This window comes from Topomyia yanbarensis, chromosome 1, assembly GCF_030247195.1.
Source record: "Topomyia yanbarensis strain Yona2022 chromosome 1, ASM3024719v1, whole genome shotgun sequence".
Classification (NCBI taxonomy): Eukaryota; Metazoa; Arthropoda; class Insecta; order Diptera; family Culicidae; genus Topomyia; species Topomyia yanbarensis.
Genome location: NC_080670.1, coordinates 213,136,784 through 213,155,751, shown reverse-complemented (window position 1 = coordinate 213,155,751; position 18,968 = coordinate 213,136,784). Strand labels below are relative to the sequence as shown.

Genomic DNA, 18,968 nt, shown 5'->3' with positions numbered 1-18,968 from the left:
GAAAAGTTAGCTGATTGATCTCGTTTCATAAAAAATAAACTTTTTGCTTATAATTTTAATCTATTGACTTTGATTACCCTTTTCAAAGTGCGGGTTGTCGATTTTGGAACGTCTGAAACTTCTATTATATCCTTAAGTTTGTAGGTACCGTGTCGGTAAGACTCTAAATTTCTAACAAACTTAACTTTATGACTGAAAATCAAGCTTCTTGTACCCTGAAGATAGAATCGAAACGTCAAAACAATAACGACCAGATTTAGTTTGAATTAATATAAAACTGCTTAATCGAAATATGACCTACTGGAGAAGCATTCGAATCGAAATCTTATAATCTGAATTTGTATCAACAAGGCACCAGATCATCGGCGCTTTCAACCATACAGGTTTGTTAAATTCACGTGAAATTATTCGTGCATGTCTTATGGGAATAGTTTCGCGCGTTTCGGCTCTGCTTTTCCTAGCTGATTGTTTTTCCGATTCATCGTTGATAATCAAAACCTGAACTTCTTAACCTTATGTGGATTTGAATTGTAAAATAAGTCATCGTTAAGAACGGTTTGTTGTATACCGCCCGACGCTTCGGCCACTGGTTTACGGCCTTTTTGAAGAGAAATGAGTTATCGATAACTTATTTCCCTTGGAAAAGGCCATAATCCAGTAGTCGAAACGTCGGGCAATATACAACAGCCGTTTTTATTTTTACACCGTAAAACTCTAAAATCTAAAACAAAAATGGTCGGTATTGTTATTATTATTGTTACTGTTACTGTTATTATTATTGTTATTGTTATTCGTTTTTTTCTTGGTTTTTGCTGTTGTTTTTTTTTTGTTTTTTTTTTTTACTTTTGATTTTGCTTCTGTTTCTATTTTTGCATTTGTTTTTGGTTTCGTTTGTGATTTCGTATTTGCTTTTGCTTTTTTTTATCTGTGCCAACTCTCATTGGTGTAGCTACTAGATAGGCCCTTTAAAAGTTCCTAAATATGATTCATGTCAAATTTCACAACCATCAGTACTTTCATGGCTCGATCCCATTTATAACGCATTCAAAACACATTGCAATGGGAGTGAATGTAGACTGTGAGCATTGGAATATTATAGATTTATCATTTACTCGGGTTCATTTTTCTTCTTCCTTTTCTCTATTATTATTTTTCTGATAATTATTTTCTTCTCTTCTTATATAATGTTTTTGAACCAATTTTTCGCTCTTTCCTCTTTCTTTTTTTATTTTCATGTTTAGTGTGGTGTTTTATTCTTTTTCCCTTTCATCTTTCTACTTTATCCTGCATACCTTTTTGGTGTATATTTTCATTTTCCCTTGTTTGTTTTTCTCTTTTCTGTTTTCATTCCTCTTTTTTCCTGCTTGTTTTTTTCTTTTATTTTTTTCTATTCTCTTTTTTCACTGCATTGTTTTCTTTTTTAATGTCTTAACTTTTTTCATTCCTTTTTCCAAATTTGCTTTTCTCCTTTCTCTTCCTCTCTTCCATTTCGCTTTTCTTGTTTTCTTTTTTAACTGTCCTTCTCTTTTTTTCCTTTTTATACCTTTTTTTTCTGTGTTTTATTTTCGTTTGTCATTTCCCCTTTTTTCTTTTGTCTCTTTTCCTGTTTATTTGCTCTTTTTTCTGTACCTTTCGTCTTTTTTCGTAGTTTTCCGATATCTTTTTTTTTTTTCTATTTTTTGGGCTATTTTTCACCTTTTCCTTTTTCTTATTTCCATTTCATTTCTCATTTTCTCGTTTCATTTTTCCTTGCTCCTTTCTCGTTTTTTTTCGTTTTCGATTTTTTCATTAACTTTATTTCTGTTTCTTCGTTTTCTTTTTCCCTTTCCATTTATCTATTACTCGCTTTTTAATTTTCCATTTTTTCATCTTCCTTTTTTTTTCTTTTTTTTTCGTTCTAGTTCTTTCGTTTATTTTTTACCCTTTCTTTGTTTCCTTATGTTTCATTTTTTCGTATTCCTTGTTTTTTTTATTTTCTTTTTCCAGTTGATCTTTTCTTGACGTCCGTTTTCTTTTTTCTTTTAGTCTAATTTATTTTCCTCGTTTCAATAAGCTTTTTTTGTTTTTCTTATTCCTCGATGTCTTTTCCCTTTTATTTTCTTTTTTTTTTTTCTTTTTTGCTTTATCTCTTACTGTTCCTTATTTTCTTATTCCTATTTCGTTTTTAATTTTTTCTGTGTTTTTCCAATTTCATTCTTTTTCTCTGTTTTGTATTTTTTCTTCGTATTGCCTATTATTTGTACTGCTTTCTTCGCTTCCTTTTCCAGTTTTCCTGCTTCTGCTTTGCTTTCTCTTTTTTTCTGTTTGCTATATGTTTTCACTTTTTCTATTTACCTGGTTCCGTTCCGTTTTTTCTTCTTTTTTCCTCTTCCCTGTTGCCTTCTTCGTTTTCGTTTTTCCCCCTTTCCTTTCTCGCCTCCCTTTCTTTTCTCTATTTCCTTTTCTTCCGTTTTTTTGTTTAGTATTTTTCGTTTTCTTTTACAGTTTTTTTTTCTTGTTCTTCTTTCTGCTTTTTGTTCTCTTCTTTTTTCACTTTCCAATTTGTTTTTTCTTTTTTCTTTCTTCGTTTAATTTTTTTATTTTTACACTACTTTTCTCCCGTCTATTTGCTTTTCTTTTTCCTTTTTCGTACTTTTTCTTTTTCAAATTTACCTTTTTTCCTTTCCTTTTTATTTCTCTTTTTCAATTTCTCATATCTTTAACGGTTTTATTTTTTTTTGCAATCCGATTTTGTATTTTGCTTGTTTGCTATATTTCATTCCCTTTTTTATATCTTTTGTCATTTTTCCTTTCTTCGTTTACTTCTTTGTTGTAGCCAGTTTTTCTATTTTCCTTTTCTTTCATTATTTTTAATTTTCTTTTGTGATATGACCATTTCTTCTATTTTTTTATTTCTTGCTGTTATTTATTATTTCCTTTTCTTTTTCCGTCACATTTTTTTCTTCGTTTTTCGTCCTTTTTTCAGCATTCCATTCTTCTGTTTTCCTCTGTGTCACTATGGTTTTCTCCACTTTTCTATTTTTATTTTCTTTTTCTTCTATTTTCTTTATTCTCTTGGTTTTCTTTTTCCAGATATCCATTTTCCTGTTTTATTTCCATTTTCATTACCTTTTACCTTTTCATATCTTTTCTTTTTATTCCTTTTTTTCACTTTCTTTTCTCTTCCACATAGTTTCTTGTTGTTCTTTGACTCAGTTTTTCCCTCTTTCTTCCCTACTTTTCCATTTTTTGGTTTTTTTCATTTTCTTATATATCTTGGTTTTTCTTTTCTGTCATTTTCCTTTCCTTATTTCATTTTTATCCTTTTGTTATTCTTCGTCAGTCTTGTCTCTTTCAACTTTTCCATTTTCTCTTATCCATTCTCCGTCCTCCTTCTCCTCACTGGCTCTCTTTTATCAGATACCTGCTTTCTCGTATTTACTTCCTTTCTCCTTTTTTTTCTTTTTTCTTTTCTTCCTATCATCTTTAAATTTCGTTGTTTCCTCTTTTAAATATCTTTCTATTAAAAAGGTTTCTTTTCTTTTTTATTTTTATTTCCTTTCCTTCATTCTTGGTTTGCCAATTTCCTGTTTTCTTTAGCCTTTTTATGATCCCTGTTCTTTTTTTCTGTTTTATTATTCCTGTTTCCTGCATTTGTTTTTATTTCTCTATTCTTTTTTATTGTGTGGTTTTTCCGTTTCCGTTATATTGTTTTACTTTCCTATTTTTTTGCTTACTATTGCATTTGTTTTTTAATGTCTTCCTGTTTCCTTGTTATTTTTTCTTTACTCCTGTCCTTTTTACCTGTTATCTTTTTTCTATCTCTTTTTTCTTTAAGTTTTTGCTGTTCTTGTCCATTGTTATTGTGATTTTTTTGGTTCTCCTGTTCTTTGCGCTCTTTGCCTATTCTCATTGTACATTCCATATTCCTGTTTTCCTTTGTTCCATGTCCATTTCGCCTATTTTCGTTTTCATCGGCCTTTTTCCTTGTTCAATTTCTCTCTCTTTTCCTATGGCTATTCCTTGTTCATTTTTTCTTTTTTCCCCGCTTTTTTCTTTTCTCTTTCTTGTTTACCTCATCTCGTTTCTTTTTGTTTTGTGTTATTCTTGTCATTTTGAGTCCATATTATTTTTTTCTTATTCTTTTTATTTAGCTTTTCCAAAAAGGCCCAAGAGTCAGTCAATTTTTTTCCCAATTTATATGGTAGAATAACATTAAATTGGCAAAGGCCTGGAAGAGACGATATATTTTTATTGTTAAGGGTTATAGTCCTCAATGTGGAGAAAGGAGGTGAAGGAAGACAGTTTAGAAGAACTTGAAATAGGATCATATGACCAAGCTTAGAGTTTCTCGACGATTTAACGCTTTGTCTTGTACTGCAGGAGTGGGTTTTATCAAGCGCGAACTACCGGGGTCTGCGACACATCCGGATAGTAACTTCTTTTTTTCTTTTTGCCTGTTTCCTTTCTCCCTTTTCCTTTGTTCCCTTCCTTTTTACCTTTCACTCGTTATTCAAATTTCTTTTTCCTCTTTTTTATTTCCTTTTTCTTTTGTTTGGTATTTTTTTTTCCATTGCCTTTTTCAGTTTTTCTTGCTTCTTTCTGCTCTTTTTCTTTTTTACTTTTTTCAATTTCTTTTTCCTATCTTCTTTCTTCGATTTCCTTTTATTTTTTCTCTTCCTCTCTCTCCATCCTTCCTTAAATTTCCTTTTTCATCTATGGTTTTTTATTCATATTTTTTTCTTTCATTTTACCGATTTTTTTGTTTCCTTATTTATTTTTCTATTTGTTTTTCGTTTTCATGTTTCTTTTCTCATTTGTTTTATTGCCTTTGTTTTCCCTTTTTCTTCCTTCTTTTTGTTTTTTCTTCCCTTTCCTGTTCTGTTTTTGCTTTTGTTGTTTTCCTTTTTATTTTATTTTCATTTTTCCCATTTTGCCTTCTCTTTTAATGTTTTTTTTATTTTTCCTCCAAATAAAAAGGCTTTCGTCATTTGTTTTTCTTTACCTTTTTACATAAAACCTTATTCTTTTTTCCATCTTCTTTTGTTTTTGTTCCTTTTTCCTGTTCTCCTTTCCTTTGTGTTTTTTTCCTCTCATTTTTTCCTTCTTCCTTATTTTGCTTTATCTTTTTACCTGTTTTTTGTCCTTTCCCTAATTGCTTCGACTGGTATGACTGTCCCCTGGTCTCGTTCGGAGAATAACCCATTCGGTATATATTCTCGACTACTCAGTGCCCTCCTTTAATTGCTCGTTGGCATTATCCAGTCCGATCATATCGGCCTCAATTACTGAAGAGAGTTCACTTCGCTTGAGGTACAGTTTCGGTGCAACCCTGTCGACGCACGACTGCTCCAATTAAAAGCAGTGGGTACCATGTCTAGCTTTCTGCTTCAATTTTATAATCTTTTCCTCCACAGTGTGTAGATTTCAGTTAAAGTTGTAGTCCACTTACGCTAGGTGAAACGCGCTATATGGCGCTCCACAGCACAAACTGCATGTCTATTGGCACTTTACTCAAAGTATAATTAGTAGATATTGACCATATCTTGTTCCCCTTAATTCCCAATTTTCTCAAGATCTTCAAATTCAGGTCGGTTCTATTCTATGACGCCGAAACTGTAGGTCAACACGGGGTCAGCTAACATGCCAATTGCTTTGACCTCATAAGTTAAAAGTATTATACAACATGACGCACAACAAGGTGACCCAAATGTAATCAACTTTGTTTATCAAAAAAACAGTACTTATCTAAAAAGTTCAAATACAAATTCGTTACGCCAATATTGCTATCAATTATAGAAGCTAATCAAACTCACCTGATATTCCATCGTACGTCCACCATTCCTCCCAGCTGGCCTTTATTTCTGCAATAGCCGAAAGATGAAAGAAATACGAAAAATGATTAGCCAAAAACAAACACACAGCAATCGGACGCAATCTTTCAGCAAACGAATACCCCTCGGGCCGTGTCGGGCTGATTCATCGGGAAGTCAAAACGGGTGGCAGCATTCGTTGATCAGATTAGGAATGCAGAGTGGAAATGAGTGTGCCGGGGTGGGGACTACACAGTTGCATGTTTCACTACCCCCGGCTAACCGGTAGGAGTTGAATTACATGAATAAAATATTTTAATCCAATCAAAGCAAGCGAGTGAACGTGGGATGCAGTGTGCTAACACACACACATACACAGAGAGACCACCACCTTCCGGCTCGAACCCGATTGCATCACACGTTCAGCGAGAAGAAAAAAAAAATCCAAGCTGGTTCAAAGTTACAGCAGAAACAAGTCGAGAAATTGAGTTATCTAATGTTGCAGAACAAACACAGCGGCTGATGGGGAGCTCTTTTGAACTTTGCGCGGATCAAAGCAAGCGCAGATTTGCTGCACTGCGATCTTATGGTGATGTCACTGTTATTTATGACGTTTATTTCAGAGTCAAGTTCTAAAGCTTACTGCCGTCATTTTGACGGGGTTAGAGCAGGACTTATCGTATCTTCGTGAATCTTTTGATTAACCCTGTTCGAAGATTTCTTCCATCATAATGTTAAAAAGAAATCTGTAAATGTGGCAACCTTTTCCATAACCACCTTTCAACTAGTTGTTTTGTGCTCGAATAACGTAGTAGGCTGGAAAAAACTGACATCCAGGCGGTTCATATTTTGTCATTCTGTTTACTATTTTTAGTTAGCCCAGTTAGTGTCGGTTTCTGATGAGACGAAGTCGAAACGCACCCAAGTAATAACCAATACAATATACAAGCGTCCATATTTCGAATCAAAACAGTATTATCTTTCCGAACACCCCCCAATCTCGAAAGCGAAAAAATCAAAAAACAAAAACACCCAGATAAGAACCAAACCAGTCAGCCACCGCCGGAGAACAAACGAACGAACGTTGCGTCTGCCGGAACCGTCCGACTTTGGCCAGCAGTGCTTCGTAATAAAATAATCATGGCGCCAGACATTCTGACGCCGAAATATTTTTCCACATAAATTTTTAGCTTCGCTCGAACTGAAGAGCTACATTATAGCGACTGCTTCCTAACAACCACCACCACTATTCCCAGCTCCTTCTTTTCCTGAACAACGAGGATGTTATTGTTTGGCACACGATACCCATCCGACCGACCGACGAAGTGTGCCCCCTCCCATATATAAAAATTGCTGACACTGAGCATCACTTCTCCCTCTCGCTCTCTCGCCGTCTTGTTGGTTGGTTGGTAGTAGAAGCACAGCCACTTGGCGCCAGAATCTGTCTAGAATCTTCCTCCAGCTAGCAGAAGCGAAAAATTGGGACGACGGGATACCGAAAAACTATCCGAGCTGGCTTGCTTTTCTTTGTCTATTTACGGAACGCGACGATCCGCTTTCCGCGCTGTCCGGGATCTCCTCTTGAGAAATAATGCTGAGAGTGTATATTTTTTTCCTGCTTCCTACTTCCGATGATTTAGTGGGACTGACCTCGTAGCTGGACGACGGCGTCGTTTGGCAACCTGTCAAGCTACTGGTTGAAAATTGATGGGTTGCTGCGATGCCACTAAATAAATCTTTATGTTTCACGTTGGATTGCTTTAAAATTGCATTTTTTTTTCAATTCAGTTTATGTTGTGTCATTTTTATCCGAAAACAATTTACCCGTCAAAATGAATCACACTCACTCGTGTACTGGACATGCTAATCCCTGGAATCCCACCGGAGAAGCAGCGTTGCGTGCGTCGTCCCATTCACGCCGTCAATCAACGATGCTAATAAATCCTAATCAACTCTCGAACGACCCGCGAGCTCTGGCATAAACATAAATAAAATATTAAATCATCACGAATGCCACTAACGAAACCGATTGCCGCGGGGTTTTCCCGCAGATTTTCGCTTTGCGACTCGGTCGCAGTGAATTCGGTGGGTGTTTTTTTTTTGACCCGGACCAAACGACCTCACCAAATTTGAAATTCTCGAGTTCGGATCGGGTCTAGTTTTGGTTCAGCGCAAATTCAGCGACAAAGTCGCAATACCACTGTGTGGATCAACCAACTATTTTCGATTATCGCACGTGGTACACCATCAGAGTTAGATGGGTTTATTTTTTTTGTTTGGTTCCAGTTTCCCGATGATTGTATGATTCATTCAAACACACCAGCCCACCCACAACAAACAGTAACATTCCGCGAACTGCGTTTCCAATACATCCCTCGCTGGCGGTCATTTGGTTGGCAGAGAGACTAATGAATTTACGGTGGCTTCCGAGTATAGCCCCGGTGGTTGTTGTTATTTGCTGGACCAAACACGTATCATCATCCTATAATCGGGGGAAAAATCTGCGCCTACTGCGTTGCAGGTGCCGTAGGCAGTTTATGTATGTATGTATGCTTGTATCGACATACCGGCCACCGCCGGCCGCAGCTTGGTGAAGTGTTATTCTCCTGCGAGATCTGACGCAAACGTCATTCCAGAGACGATAGTTAGCCCCGTAGAGTGGAGGGAACTTATTGGCACTCGTTCATTTCAGTTCGGGGAATGATTGATACACGAAATAGACGAAGATTCCTTGGAAATGTTTTGACGACTCCAATTAATGATCCACTTCAGCGAATTGTTGTCTTTCTTCGTTAATTATAGTTGTTTTTTTTTACTTTGTGATATGTGAATGTCTATTTTTGTTTATTTCCTTTTTATCTTTTTGTCGTCTGTTTTAGTCTTTTTATTCTTTCACTTTTTTATTTTTTTGTTTGTTCTCCTTTTCCTCTTTCTCTTTTTCTTCTTTTGCTTTCTTAATTTTATATTCCTTTTTCTTTTCTTTTTCTCTTTTCATGCTTTTTTTTTCTTTCTCATTTCTGCTTTTTCCCTTTTTTGTTTTCCTTTGTTATTATATCGTTTTTTGTTACTCTATTATTCTATTTTCTTTTTTTTCTTCTCTCCATTTTCCTTTTTCTCTTTTCCTGCTTTGCAATTCTTTTCCTTTTATCATTTAATCATTTTTTTCTCCTTTTGTCATTTTCTCCTTTTTTTTCCTCCTTTCTTTTTTCACTTTTCACCTTTTTTCTTTTCTTTTTTTCTTCTATTCTTTTTTCTTTTCTCCTCATGTTTTTTATATTTTTCTACCTTTTTCATCTTTTTTCTTTTTCACACTTTCTTCTCTCTAATTCCCTTTTCTCTTTCTATTTTCCCCTTTATTCTATTTAACCGTTTTTCCTTACTAAGTCTTCTCTTTTTTGTTTTTCTCATTAACTGCTTTTTCCTTTTCTATTTCTTTTATTCTCTTTCGTTTTTTCTTTTTTTCCATATTTTTTCCTTTTCTCTGTTTACTCTTTACTTCTTTGTTTATCTCTTTTTCTTTTTGCTCTTTTCTTGTTTTTTCTTCTCTTCTTCTATTTTTGTTTTACTCTTCCCTTTTTCGCTCTTTCTTCTCCTTTCCCTCTTTATCGTTTCTCATTTTTGCAATTTTCTTTTTTCCTTCTTCACCTTTCTTTATTTTCTTTGGTTCTCTTTTTGCTTCCTTATCTTTTTATCACCTTTTCTTGCTTCTTTTTAGCTTTTCCTGCATTTCATTTTTTATGTTTCTCTTTTCCGGTTTTCTTATTCCCTTCTTTTCAGTTTTTTCTTTTGCATTTGCTTTTTTGTTTTTGCAATTTGTCTTTTTACTTGTTTTTTCGGGTCCACTATTCTTTGGATTTTAGTTCTTGATTTTTGATTCTTGGTTCTTGTTTCTTTTTTATATATGCTCTTCCTTTCTCCATCCTTCGACAATAGATCATCCTACTTTTCGGCATTCTTCGTTATTTTAGTCCTTCGTGACTTCAGTCTTTTTCGTTCTTTGTTCTTTTCATTCTTCATCCTTTTCATCTCTTTGTCGCCGTGAATCTTTTCACTTTTTCTAGTTTAATTTTTTCTGTATTTCTCCTACTATCTTTTGCACTTTCTTTTGTCCATTTCCTCATTTTCTCTCCTTTTTTCTCTTCTCTTTTTCTGTTTCTCTCTTGTTGCTCCTTTTCACTTTTTCTTTGTATCTCCTGTTTTCCAGTATTTTTCTATTCCTTCTTTTTCACACACTTCTTTTCTATTTACCTGTTTTCTATTATTGTTTTTTGATTTTCCTTTTCATTGCTTTTTTGTTATTTTTTCTCTACTTTCCTCTTTCTATTTTTCCTTTTATACTTTTTCGTTATTCTTTTTTCTTGTTTTTTCTTGTTTTTTGGATTTTTTAATTTTTTTTCTTTTTTTCATTTGTTTGCTTTTTATTTTCTTTATTTTCTCATCTATTTTCTTTGTGTACCATTTTTTCCTCTTTAACTCTTTTTAATTCTTGTGCTTATTTTCCTTTTCACCTTACCTTTTTCTCTTTGACTTTGCCTATTTTATTATTCGATCCTGTTTTTCTCTTCTTCCTCTTTTCTTCTTCCCTTTTTCTGTTTTCTCTACTTTCTTAATTTTTATCGTTTTCTCTTTTGATTTTTTCCTTTTCTCTTATTCCATATTTTTCAATTCTCAATTTTTTGTCCTTGTTGCTTTTTAATTCTCTTTCCCTTTTCTGTTGAGTGTTTTTATCGTCTTTTTTTCGTTTTCCTCTTTTTTTCTCCTCTTCTTTTTTTTCTTTTCCAGTTTTTTGTTTTTTCTTCTTTTTTTATTTCTTTCTTCTAGATTTCTTTGTATTGTTTTCTCTTTTTTTCTTTTTTCTAACAGTTTCTGTCTCTATCTTTTCGCTTTTTCATTCTTTCTTCTTATTTTCGATTGTGGGTTTTAGCTTTTCTTACTTTTTCTCATTTTTCCATTCATTATTTTCTTTGTCTCGTTTTTCGCTTTTCTCTGCTCTCTTTCTCCTGTTCTCTTCCTCTGTAGTTTTTTGCTTTGTTATTTGTCTTTCGTTGTATTAGTATTTTTTCACATTTTGTCTTGTTCTTTGTCTGTTTTTTAAGTCCTTTTAATATTTCTCTTCGTTTTTCACTCTTACTTTTGTTTTCTGTTTCTAACTTTCTCCTTTTCTCTTTCACTATTCTTTTCCCCTTTTTTGTTTACTTTGTAGTTTGCTCTTTTGCTTTTATGATTTTCTTCTTTTCTACTTTTTTGCTCCTTTTCTGTTTTTCGATCTCATGCTTTCTCTTTTTCATTTTTCACTTTCTCGTTTGTCGTTTTATCCTTCTATCTTTCTATCCTTTAGCGTTTTGTTCATTCGTTTTTATCCTTTTACATCTAATCATTTTGCCTTTGTCCTCTCATATGTTGTTCTTTGTTTATTTTTTATTCTTTATTATTTGCCATAGTCCTTTTTCATTTTCCCCCATCACATTTTTTTCTTCGTTTTTCGTTCATCTTACTTTTCCTCCTACGATCTGCGTCATTGTTGTCATTCGCCCTTTTTGTCCTTTTTGTCGTTTTCATCCCTCGTCTTTTTCATCCTTTTTTTCTTTTTATCCTTACACCTGTTCCCTTATTCTTCATTGTTTTCTCTTTTGCTTTCTTTTGTTTTTCCTTTTGCTCTCTTTTTTTTTTTCATTTTGCTTCTTTTATTCTTTCTCTTCGTTTTTTTCCCATCCTAAATCCCTTTTTTGCTCTTTCTGCTTCCTGTCGCCTTTTATTTGTTTCTCTTTTGTATCTTTTTCTGTTTTTTACTATTTTTCTTTTTTCAGATATATTGTGAGCCCTATTTCCAAGTCACGGCACCTAGTGACTAAAAAGATATTTTCTTCTAGTCACTGTCACCACAAGACTGAAAATAGGGACCTGCTTTTCTATTTTCCTGTTTTCTTGTATTCTTTTACTGTCGTTCTTTCATTTATTGTTTTTTCTTGTTTTTTATTTGCTCTTTCTTGTTTTTTTTTCTTTTACGCCTTATCTTGTTTCTTTTTTTCGTTTTTTTTTCTTTTTCTCATTTTTACCTGTTTTTCTCTTTTTCCTTTCCTCTTACTGCTTTTCTTAATTTTTCTTATTTTTTCTCTCTTTTCTTTTTATTCTTTCATCTTTTTTTCCTGTGATTTTCTACTTTTTCTCTTATGATTCCCTATTTCTTTTTTTCTCTCATTCATACTGTTTTACTGTTTTCTCTTATTCTCTTTTTAATTCCTTTATTTCTTTGTTTTTTCTCTTTTTATCGTTTTTCGTTATATCTTTTCATTTTTCACTTCCCCTCCTCATCTCGTTTTTTTTCTGATTCTCTTGCTTTTTTCTTTTATTCATTCTTTTTCTTTATCTGTTTTTGTTATTTTTTCTCTTATACTCATTTGCTCTTTTGATGTTTTTCAATTTTTCTTTTTTTTTTGTTTCGTATATCTTTTTCTTCCTGGTTTTCGATTTTCCTGCTTTCTTTTTTTCTCTATTTTTTCTACTGCTGTTTTTCTCACTTTCGCTTCTTTTGCATTTTTTTCTCGCGTTCGATTTTCCTTTTTTTGCTTTTCTTGGTTTTCGCCTTTTCTCTTCTTCCATTTTTGACTCGTTTTCCTCTTTTTCCTTTCTTCTTGTACTGTTGCTTTTGTTTCGTTGCCATTTGTATTTAGCCTTTTTATCTTTTTACATTTTTATCTTGCTTTCTTCTTTTGTTTTTTAGTCTTTTTAGTTTCTTTCTTTTATCCTTTTCTCTTTATCTTCTATTTTCCTGTACTTCTCATTTTTCCGTTTTCTCTTTTTTGCTTCTCTGATTTTGTCCACTTCTCTTTTCCTTTTTTCTCCCTTTTCTGTTCTTTACTATCATCTTTTCTCCTTTTCTTTTTCTAGTTTTTCTCTCAATTCTCGCCTTTTGTTGTTTTCTTTTTTTTTCGTTTTCTTCTTCTCTATTCTTCTACTCTTTTCGGTTTTCATTTCCGTCTTTTCTGTTTTTCTCTCTTTCACCTATTTTCTTTTTTGTTCCTTTTTTACTCGTTTTCTTTTTCACTTTTTAGCTTTTGTCTCTTTCTCCGATTCTCTTTCATTATTTTTCTATTTTCTTGTTTTTCTTTTCTGTTCTTTTTTCTCTTTTTCTCAATTTCTTCTTTTTGTCTTGTATTTTTGCTTTTATTCTATTATTGCGCATTGTCTTTTTATCCCTTTGTCCTTTTGATTTTTTATCTTTTTGCTATTTTGCCCTTTTGTTCTTTTTTGTTTTGGTTCTCTGTTCATTTTTAGTTTTTTTCCCTTTTTGCTGTTATGTGCCTTTGATATTTTCGTCTCTTGCGTCCTTTTCGTCATTTTACGCACCATTCTTCCTTTTAGTCCTTCACTTCCTTTGTCCGTCGTTTTTTCTCCTTAGTTCTTCATCCATTCGTAACAAACCCTCGCCCATCTCATCGCTCATTGCGACTAACTATTTCACACTGCACACTCAGACAACATACGAACCTACGAGCATCAAATGGCAGCATGCCAGATTTGTCATCGTTCATCGAAAGCGAAAAATAAAACACAAACCACAACTAGAATAAATATATTCACTTCAAATCGCTACACTCGGAGTTATCATTGAATTGAAACATCACTCATCCCCAATTCCTCTAAACGGGCTATTGAATAATCTTTCCGTTGCGCCAGTAGCTTGCTTGAAATATGAATAGCGTGAAATTTTGGAATGATATCAATTTATTATCCACTGCTACACACTTCATCTTCTATCTTGATAGATTAATAGTCTTATTTTTTTTCGCCGCCCGAAGCCCTTCTCTTGTCTGCACGCGCTCAGGCCAACGCAAGTCAAGTTGCTTAGGGGATGCTGCGCTTACTACACGTACAGTGCCGTTCGAAACTATTCATAATATACTATTTTCCGTTGAAAACAATCATCCCATTTATTCTGGAAACAAAAGAGGGCCCCTTTCCAATTTTTCCTCCAACGATCGTCACTGTACGTTTCTACATCGTCTTTATCGTTCTGTTTTCCATTCTCCGCCCCAACCGAAAGAATTATTTCCCCCCTCATTGTATGGTGGAGAGGGGCCACATTGGATGCAGTGGAAAGCAGATTCATCCCTTTATCCAAACGAGGCAGTCCGACGACGACCGACCGAAAAGGCGCAAAGAGTGGCTTTCGACGGCACTAGCGGATGGGGAAAAACCGTACGCGAAAGCAAATTTATTGTCTCATCCACCACCAACACCGCCGCCATTGTTTCCGGAGTCGAATTCCTTATCCGGCTTTTTACTCCCCATCATCAGAAAAGTTCGTTGAGCAGATGGGGGAACGAAGAAAGCAAAAATTTTACGATCAAACGCGCCATTTGATTATCTGTCGGTTGCTCTTGTTTGCTTATGCGTTGCTATGAAGATGTGATTACAGTTTTCTGCACTTGGTAGCGGTTTGGCGGGAAGCGGCAAGCAAGCAACAGCAACGGCCTGCTAAGTGATTGTGCAAGGAATGTGAGTGCGGGTAGCTTCAGTTGAAGTGAGACCGGGGGGTTTGTAGCAGTTGTGTTCACTTGCAATGCAGGGTGAAAATCAGTAGCCTACTGCGATGTTTTACTATCATTCAATTTGCGATGATGAAATGCTGTCAGACTAATTTATTTGTTTACTTTAAAAAGACGACATGTTGAAATCAATTCTGAATTTAAACCACTGATAAATTTTCTATGCGTCGAATAATATTAATTGGCATCTTTCATTGTCAACCACAATTAGATTTGAAACAGCCTCGAAATGAAAACGGTCGGTGCTGAGACCACGGGCAGACACTAGTTGCTAGTATGATGAAGAATTTGTGCTACTGAAACCACAGTATTTTGTTGGTTTGTACATTTGCTGTGTCCATTACCCATCCACAATCAAAGTTAGGTAGTCGCGCGTGTGGTTTCACTACATACACACACGCACGCACTCCCAAACAAAAACCGCCTCCGCAAAATCATACACTAATTGTACGACCAGCAAGCCACCGAGTCTGATTAGGTCGTACTTTCATAATTGGCGGTATCGACCTTTGCAAATAAGTCCTACGTGAACAGACTGGTAAACATTTAGTGAGTGACGAAATTCGCGAGTAAATACAACTAGTAGGCTGAGCGATTCCATAAAATTATGTACTCCAACTAAATCTATCAAAGTTAAGCGTGCACTTGGCGGCGCCTGACCAAACTTGTTCAAAGCTGAACGCATTCACCAGCAACTATTTGTTAATAACATTCGCACCAAGTCAGGTTAATCCCTCCCAATCCCTTCCTCGATCAGTCAACAGCAGACTCTTCCTACTTCATCTCTGTCAGAGGCACAACCACCACGCACAATTATTCATGAAAAGAACCGCGACTCTGAGCCCAAAATTCACCACCACGAACAAGCTCAGCTCGGGGGGCACCATTTGATCCTACCGGTACAGCCTGTCCCGCGAGTGCACGGAGTGAGTGAAAAAAGGGGGCGATGAAAATGGCACGTTCGCGCGGTTCGCGGATTTAATTTAATTCGACCTAATGATTGTGTTTTCATTAAAATGCAACTCCAGCAATTAGAAATTATGTGCCCTGCCGAGCCTCTGAGTTGAGCTGAGTGAGAGTTACCTGGGTTGGGGATCGGGCCCCTCTCCTGTCTGTGGTTTGATTGCAGCGTGGCTTGCGGATAGGGTATCGCAATAATGGCATAACGAGGTAGGGCAGAAAAAAAAAGTTGGAGATGGAATCTACAGTTACTGTTATTGCAAACAAAGTAAAGTAAAACGATGGCATAAATAATACGTAAAAGTTTGAAATAGAGGAAAAAATAAAACAAGAACTGAAATATAGGACTGGAGAAATAAGAAAATATTTATTTAAAAATCTCTTAATTGTTGCTTCACTGACACAATAGAAATAGAAATCACTTACATGCTCACTGACTTATTTAGCCATTCATTTTCTCACTCACTTATTCATTCAATAATTCACTCACTGACTCACTAAATCATTAATTCCTTCATTCACTCACTCAATCACTGACTACTTTTTACTCACTCACGCATTCCCATATTTACTCATTTGCACATCTACTCATTCATTCAATCAAATATGTTTTATGCGTTCGTTCACTCACTCACTAGCTCAGGCACTTCTTATAAGATAAAAGCAAAAACAAACTTCCATTTTTTGGAGCGAGCGACAGCTCAGTTCGGTCACTAAGTTAGTGTCGGATTCTGCTGGGACGAAGTATAAACCCAAATTCCATGATTGATTCAAAAACAAACTTCAACTTTTCACCTAAAATAAATATCTTTCCCTTTCATTTTAAATTAAATTAGAAGATGGAAGTATTATAAAAAGTATTTTTCTAAAGATGATTTTGTTGACACGTTAAAAGCGAAAAAAGTTCTCACAACGAAAAATAAGAAGAAAAACGATAAAGGCGATGAACAATGGACGAAGGAGGACGATGCTCGTTGGAGGATGATGGTCGTCGGAGGATAATGGATGGAAGGATGATAGTCGTTGGAGGACGATAGACGGAAGGACTCATGGACGGAAGGACTCATGGACGGAAGAGATCATGGACGGACGGAAGGGCTCATGCACGGAAGGACTCATGGACGGAAGGGATCATGGACGGACGTAAGGGCTCATGGACGGACGGAAGGGCTCATGGACGGACGGAAGGACTCATGGGCGGCGGGACTCATGGACGGAAGGGCTCATGGACGGAAGGGCTCATGGACGGAAGGGCTCATGGACGGAAGGGCTCATGGACGGAAGGGCTCATGGACGGAAGGGCTCATGGACGGAAGGGCTCATGGACGGAAGGGCTCATGGACGGAAGGGCTCATGGACGGAAGGGCTCATGGACGGAAGGGCTCATGGACGGAAGGGCTCATGGACGGAAGGGCTCATGGACGGAAGGGCTCATGGACGGAAGGGCTCATGGACGGAAGGGCTCATGGACGGAAGGGCTCATGGACGGAAGGGCTCATGGACGGAAGGGCTCATGGACGGAAGGGCTCATGGACGGAAGCGCTCATGGACGGGGAACGGCTCATGGACGGGGAAGGGCTCATGGACGGGGAAGGGAGCATGAACGGAGAAGGGCTCATGGACGGGGAAGGCCTCATGGACGGGGAAGGGCTCATGGACGGAAGGACTCGTGGACGGAAGGGCTCATGGACAGAAAGGTGCATGGGCGGAAGGGCTCATGGGCGGAAGGGCTCGTGGACGAAAGGGCTCATGGACGGGAGGACTGTTGGACGGAAGGACTCCTGGATGGAAGGATAGTGGACGGAAGGACTCTTGGACTCATGGGCGGAAGGACTCATGGACGGAAGAACTCGTGGACGTAAGGACTCATGGAGGGAAGGGCTCATGGACGGGGAAGGCCTCATGGACGGGGAAGGGCTCATGGACGGAAGGACTCGTGGACGGAAGGGCTCATGGACAGAAAGGTGCATGGGCGGAAGGGCTCATGGGCGGAAGGGCTCGTGGACGAAAGGGCTCATGGATGGAAGGATAGTGGACGTAAGGACTCTTGGACTCATGGGCGGAAGGACTCATGGACGGAAGAACTCGTGGACGTAAGGACTCATGGAGGGAAGGGCTCATGGACGGAAGCACTCCTGGACCGAAGGACTCCTGGACGGAAGGACTCTTGGACGGAAGGACTTCTGGACGGAAGGACTCCTGGACGGAAGGACTCCTGGACGGAAGGACTCCTGGACGGAAGGACTCCTGGACGGAAGGACTCCTGGACGGAAGGACTCCTGGACGGAAGGACTCCTGGACGGAAGGACTCCTGGACGGAAGGGCTCATGGAAGGAAGTAGGCTAAACGGAAGTACGATGGACGGATGGGCGATATCGAACGCCGATTCTCCAAAGCACCCATAGATACTTCGGGCACCCAGGAGCCTCCTAAACACAGTGAACACTGAACGTCTTAGGAAAAAGGCCTCTTTCCTTTCATAAAACCCGGTCGCGTATTTACCGGACCCACTGATGAGCTTTCGGCGGCTGCTAGTACAGAGGATCGGCTAATCCCTGGGTAAGTCCATGCCACCATATCACCCTGAAAGAACAGTTCAGTGCCCCGAACTCCTTTCCAGGAGAAGGAAAGACCTGAGGACTCCTGGCTGACCACACGCTCCGGCAAACCTTACCAAACCCCACCCACAACGCAACGCACAAGAACCACCGACACAGCCCCTTCCGACCCCTTGCAAACCCCAAGTGGTCAGTAGAAAGGAGGTCCGCCTGTCCTCCAGAAACGCTCCCCCAACAACGGCATACTCGTTCTGATAACAATCCTACACAAAACAGTAACCCAACCGGGGAAAGCCCTCTCCAACATCCTATCTGAGCTCATCAGCCGCTCTATCAGGAAAAACGCCTTCTCTCCACCACTAACTCTATCCAGGATAGTACCGACCACATTCGAGGTACCTCCGGCGGCCGCCACAACCCCATCATCCTGGTTATCCAAGAAAACCACATACCGAATAAAAACGATATATTCGCATGGCTCGGAAACTGCTATGATTGGGTACTACGGAGCGAAGGCAACATTTATCAGACAATCGGAATGGCAATACGGGTAGACAGTCCCGGGGAAAGCATCCAACTCGACTCGGAACTGCTAGCAATAGCGAGGACGATCCGAAGCTAGATCTACTGATATCCCATAATTCCCAGATCCCGGCCTTGTTCCTTATAATGAGGGACATGAACGCTCACTACCCCGCCCGGAAAACACAAGGACCCAACTGCCGCGATAACTATATACCCAAAACGATCGAGGTCAACGGAGCAGTCGTTCTCAACAACGGAAACCAGGCCTTTAGTAGAGAACCCGTTCAATTGTCAATCAACATTACCTTATACTCCAACTCTCGGAGCCGACTGCCTCTGGTCCGTACAGCAGTGATCAATCCTGCTAAACCATAACTCCACCTCTCCGGAAACATCCCGCTGCCGCCGGGACTGAGGCCGATTCAGTTGAATTCACCATTTCCAGAACCAGTGGACCCCCCCCCCCCCCCCCCCCAGGAGAGCAGTCCATTGGTGGGGAACCGAAGTTACTAACGCAGCCTACAACCGCCGACGTACCCTCCAAATTCTTCGAAAAACACTGGGCGATATTCAGCTCTGGACAA

General features: G+C 37.8%; 1 protein-coding gene across 14 annotated transcripts in view; it reads right to left on the bottom strand.

Annotated features, from left to right (window-relative positions):
• Positions 1-18,968, bottom strand: part of LOC131691735 (carbonic anhydrase-related protein 10) — a 57,568-nt gene that overhangs the window by 19,152 nt on the left and 19,448 nt on the right. For all 14 annotated transcript variants that reach the window (XM_058978383.1, XM_058978369.1, XM_058978421.1 and 11 more), the window contains exon 3: positions 5,796-5,843. In XM_058978383.1, the coding sequence (XP_058834366.1) occupies positions 5,796-5,843 (48 nt within the window). The remainder of the gene's footprint in view (positions 1-5,795; positions 5,844-18,968) is intronic.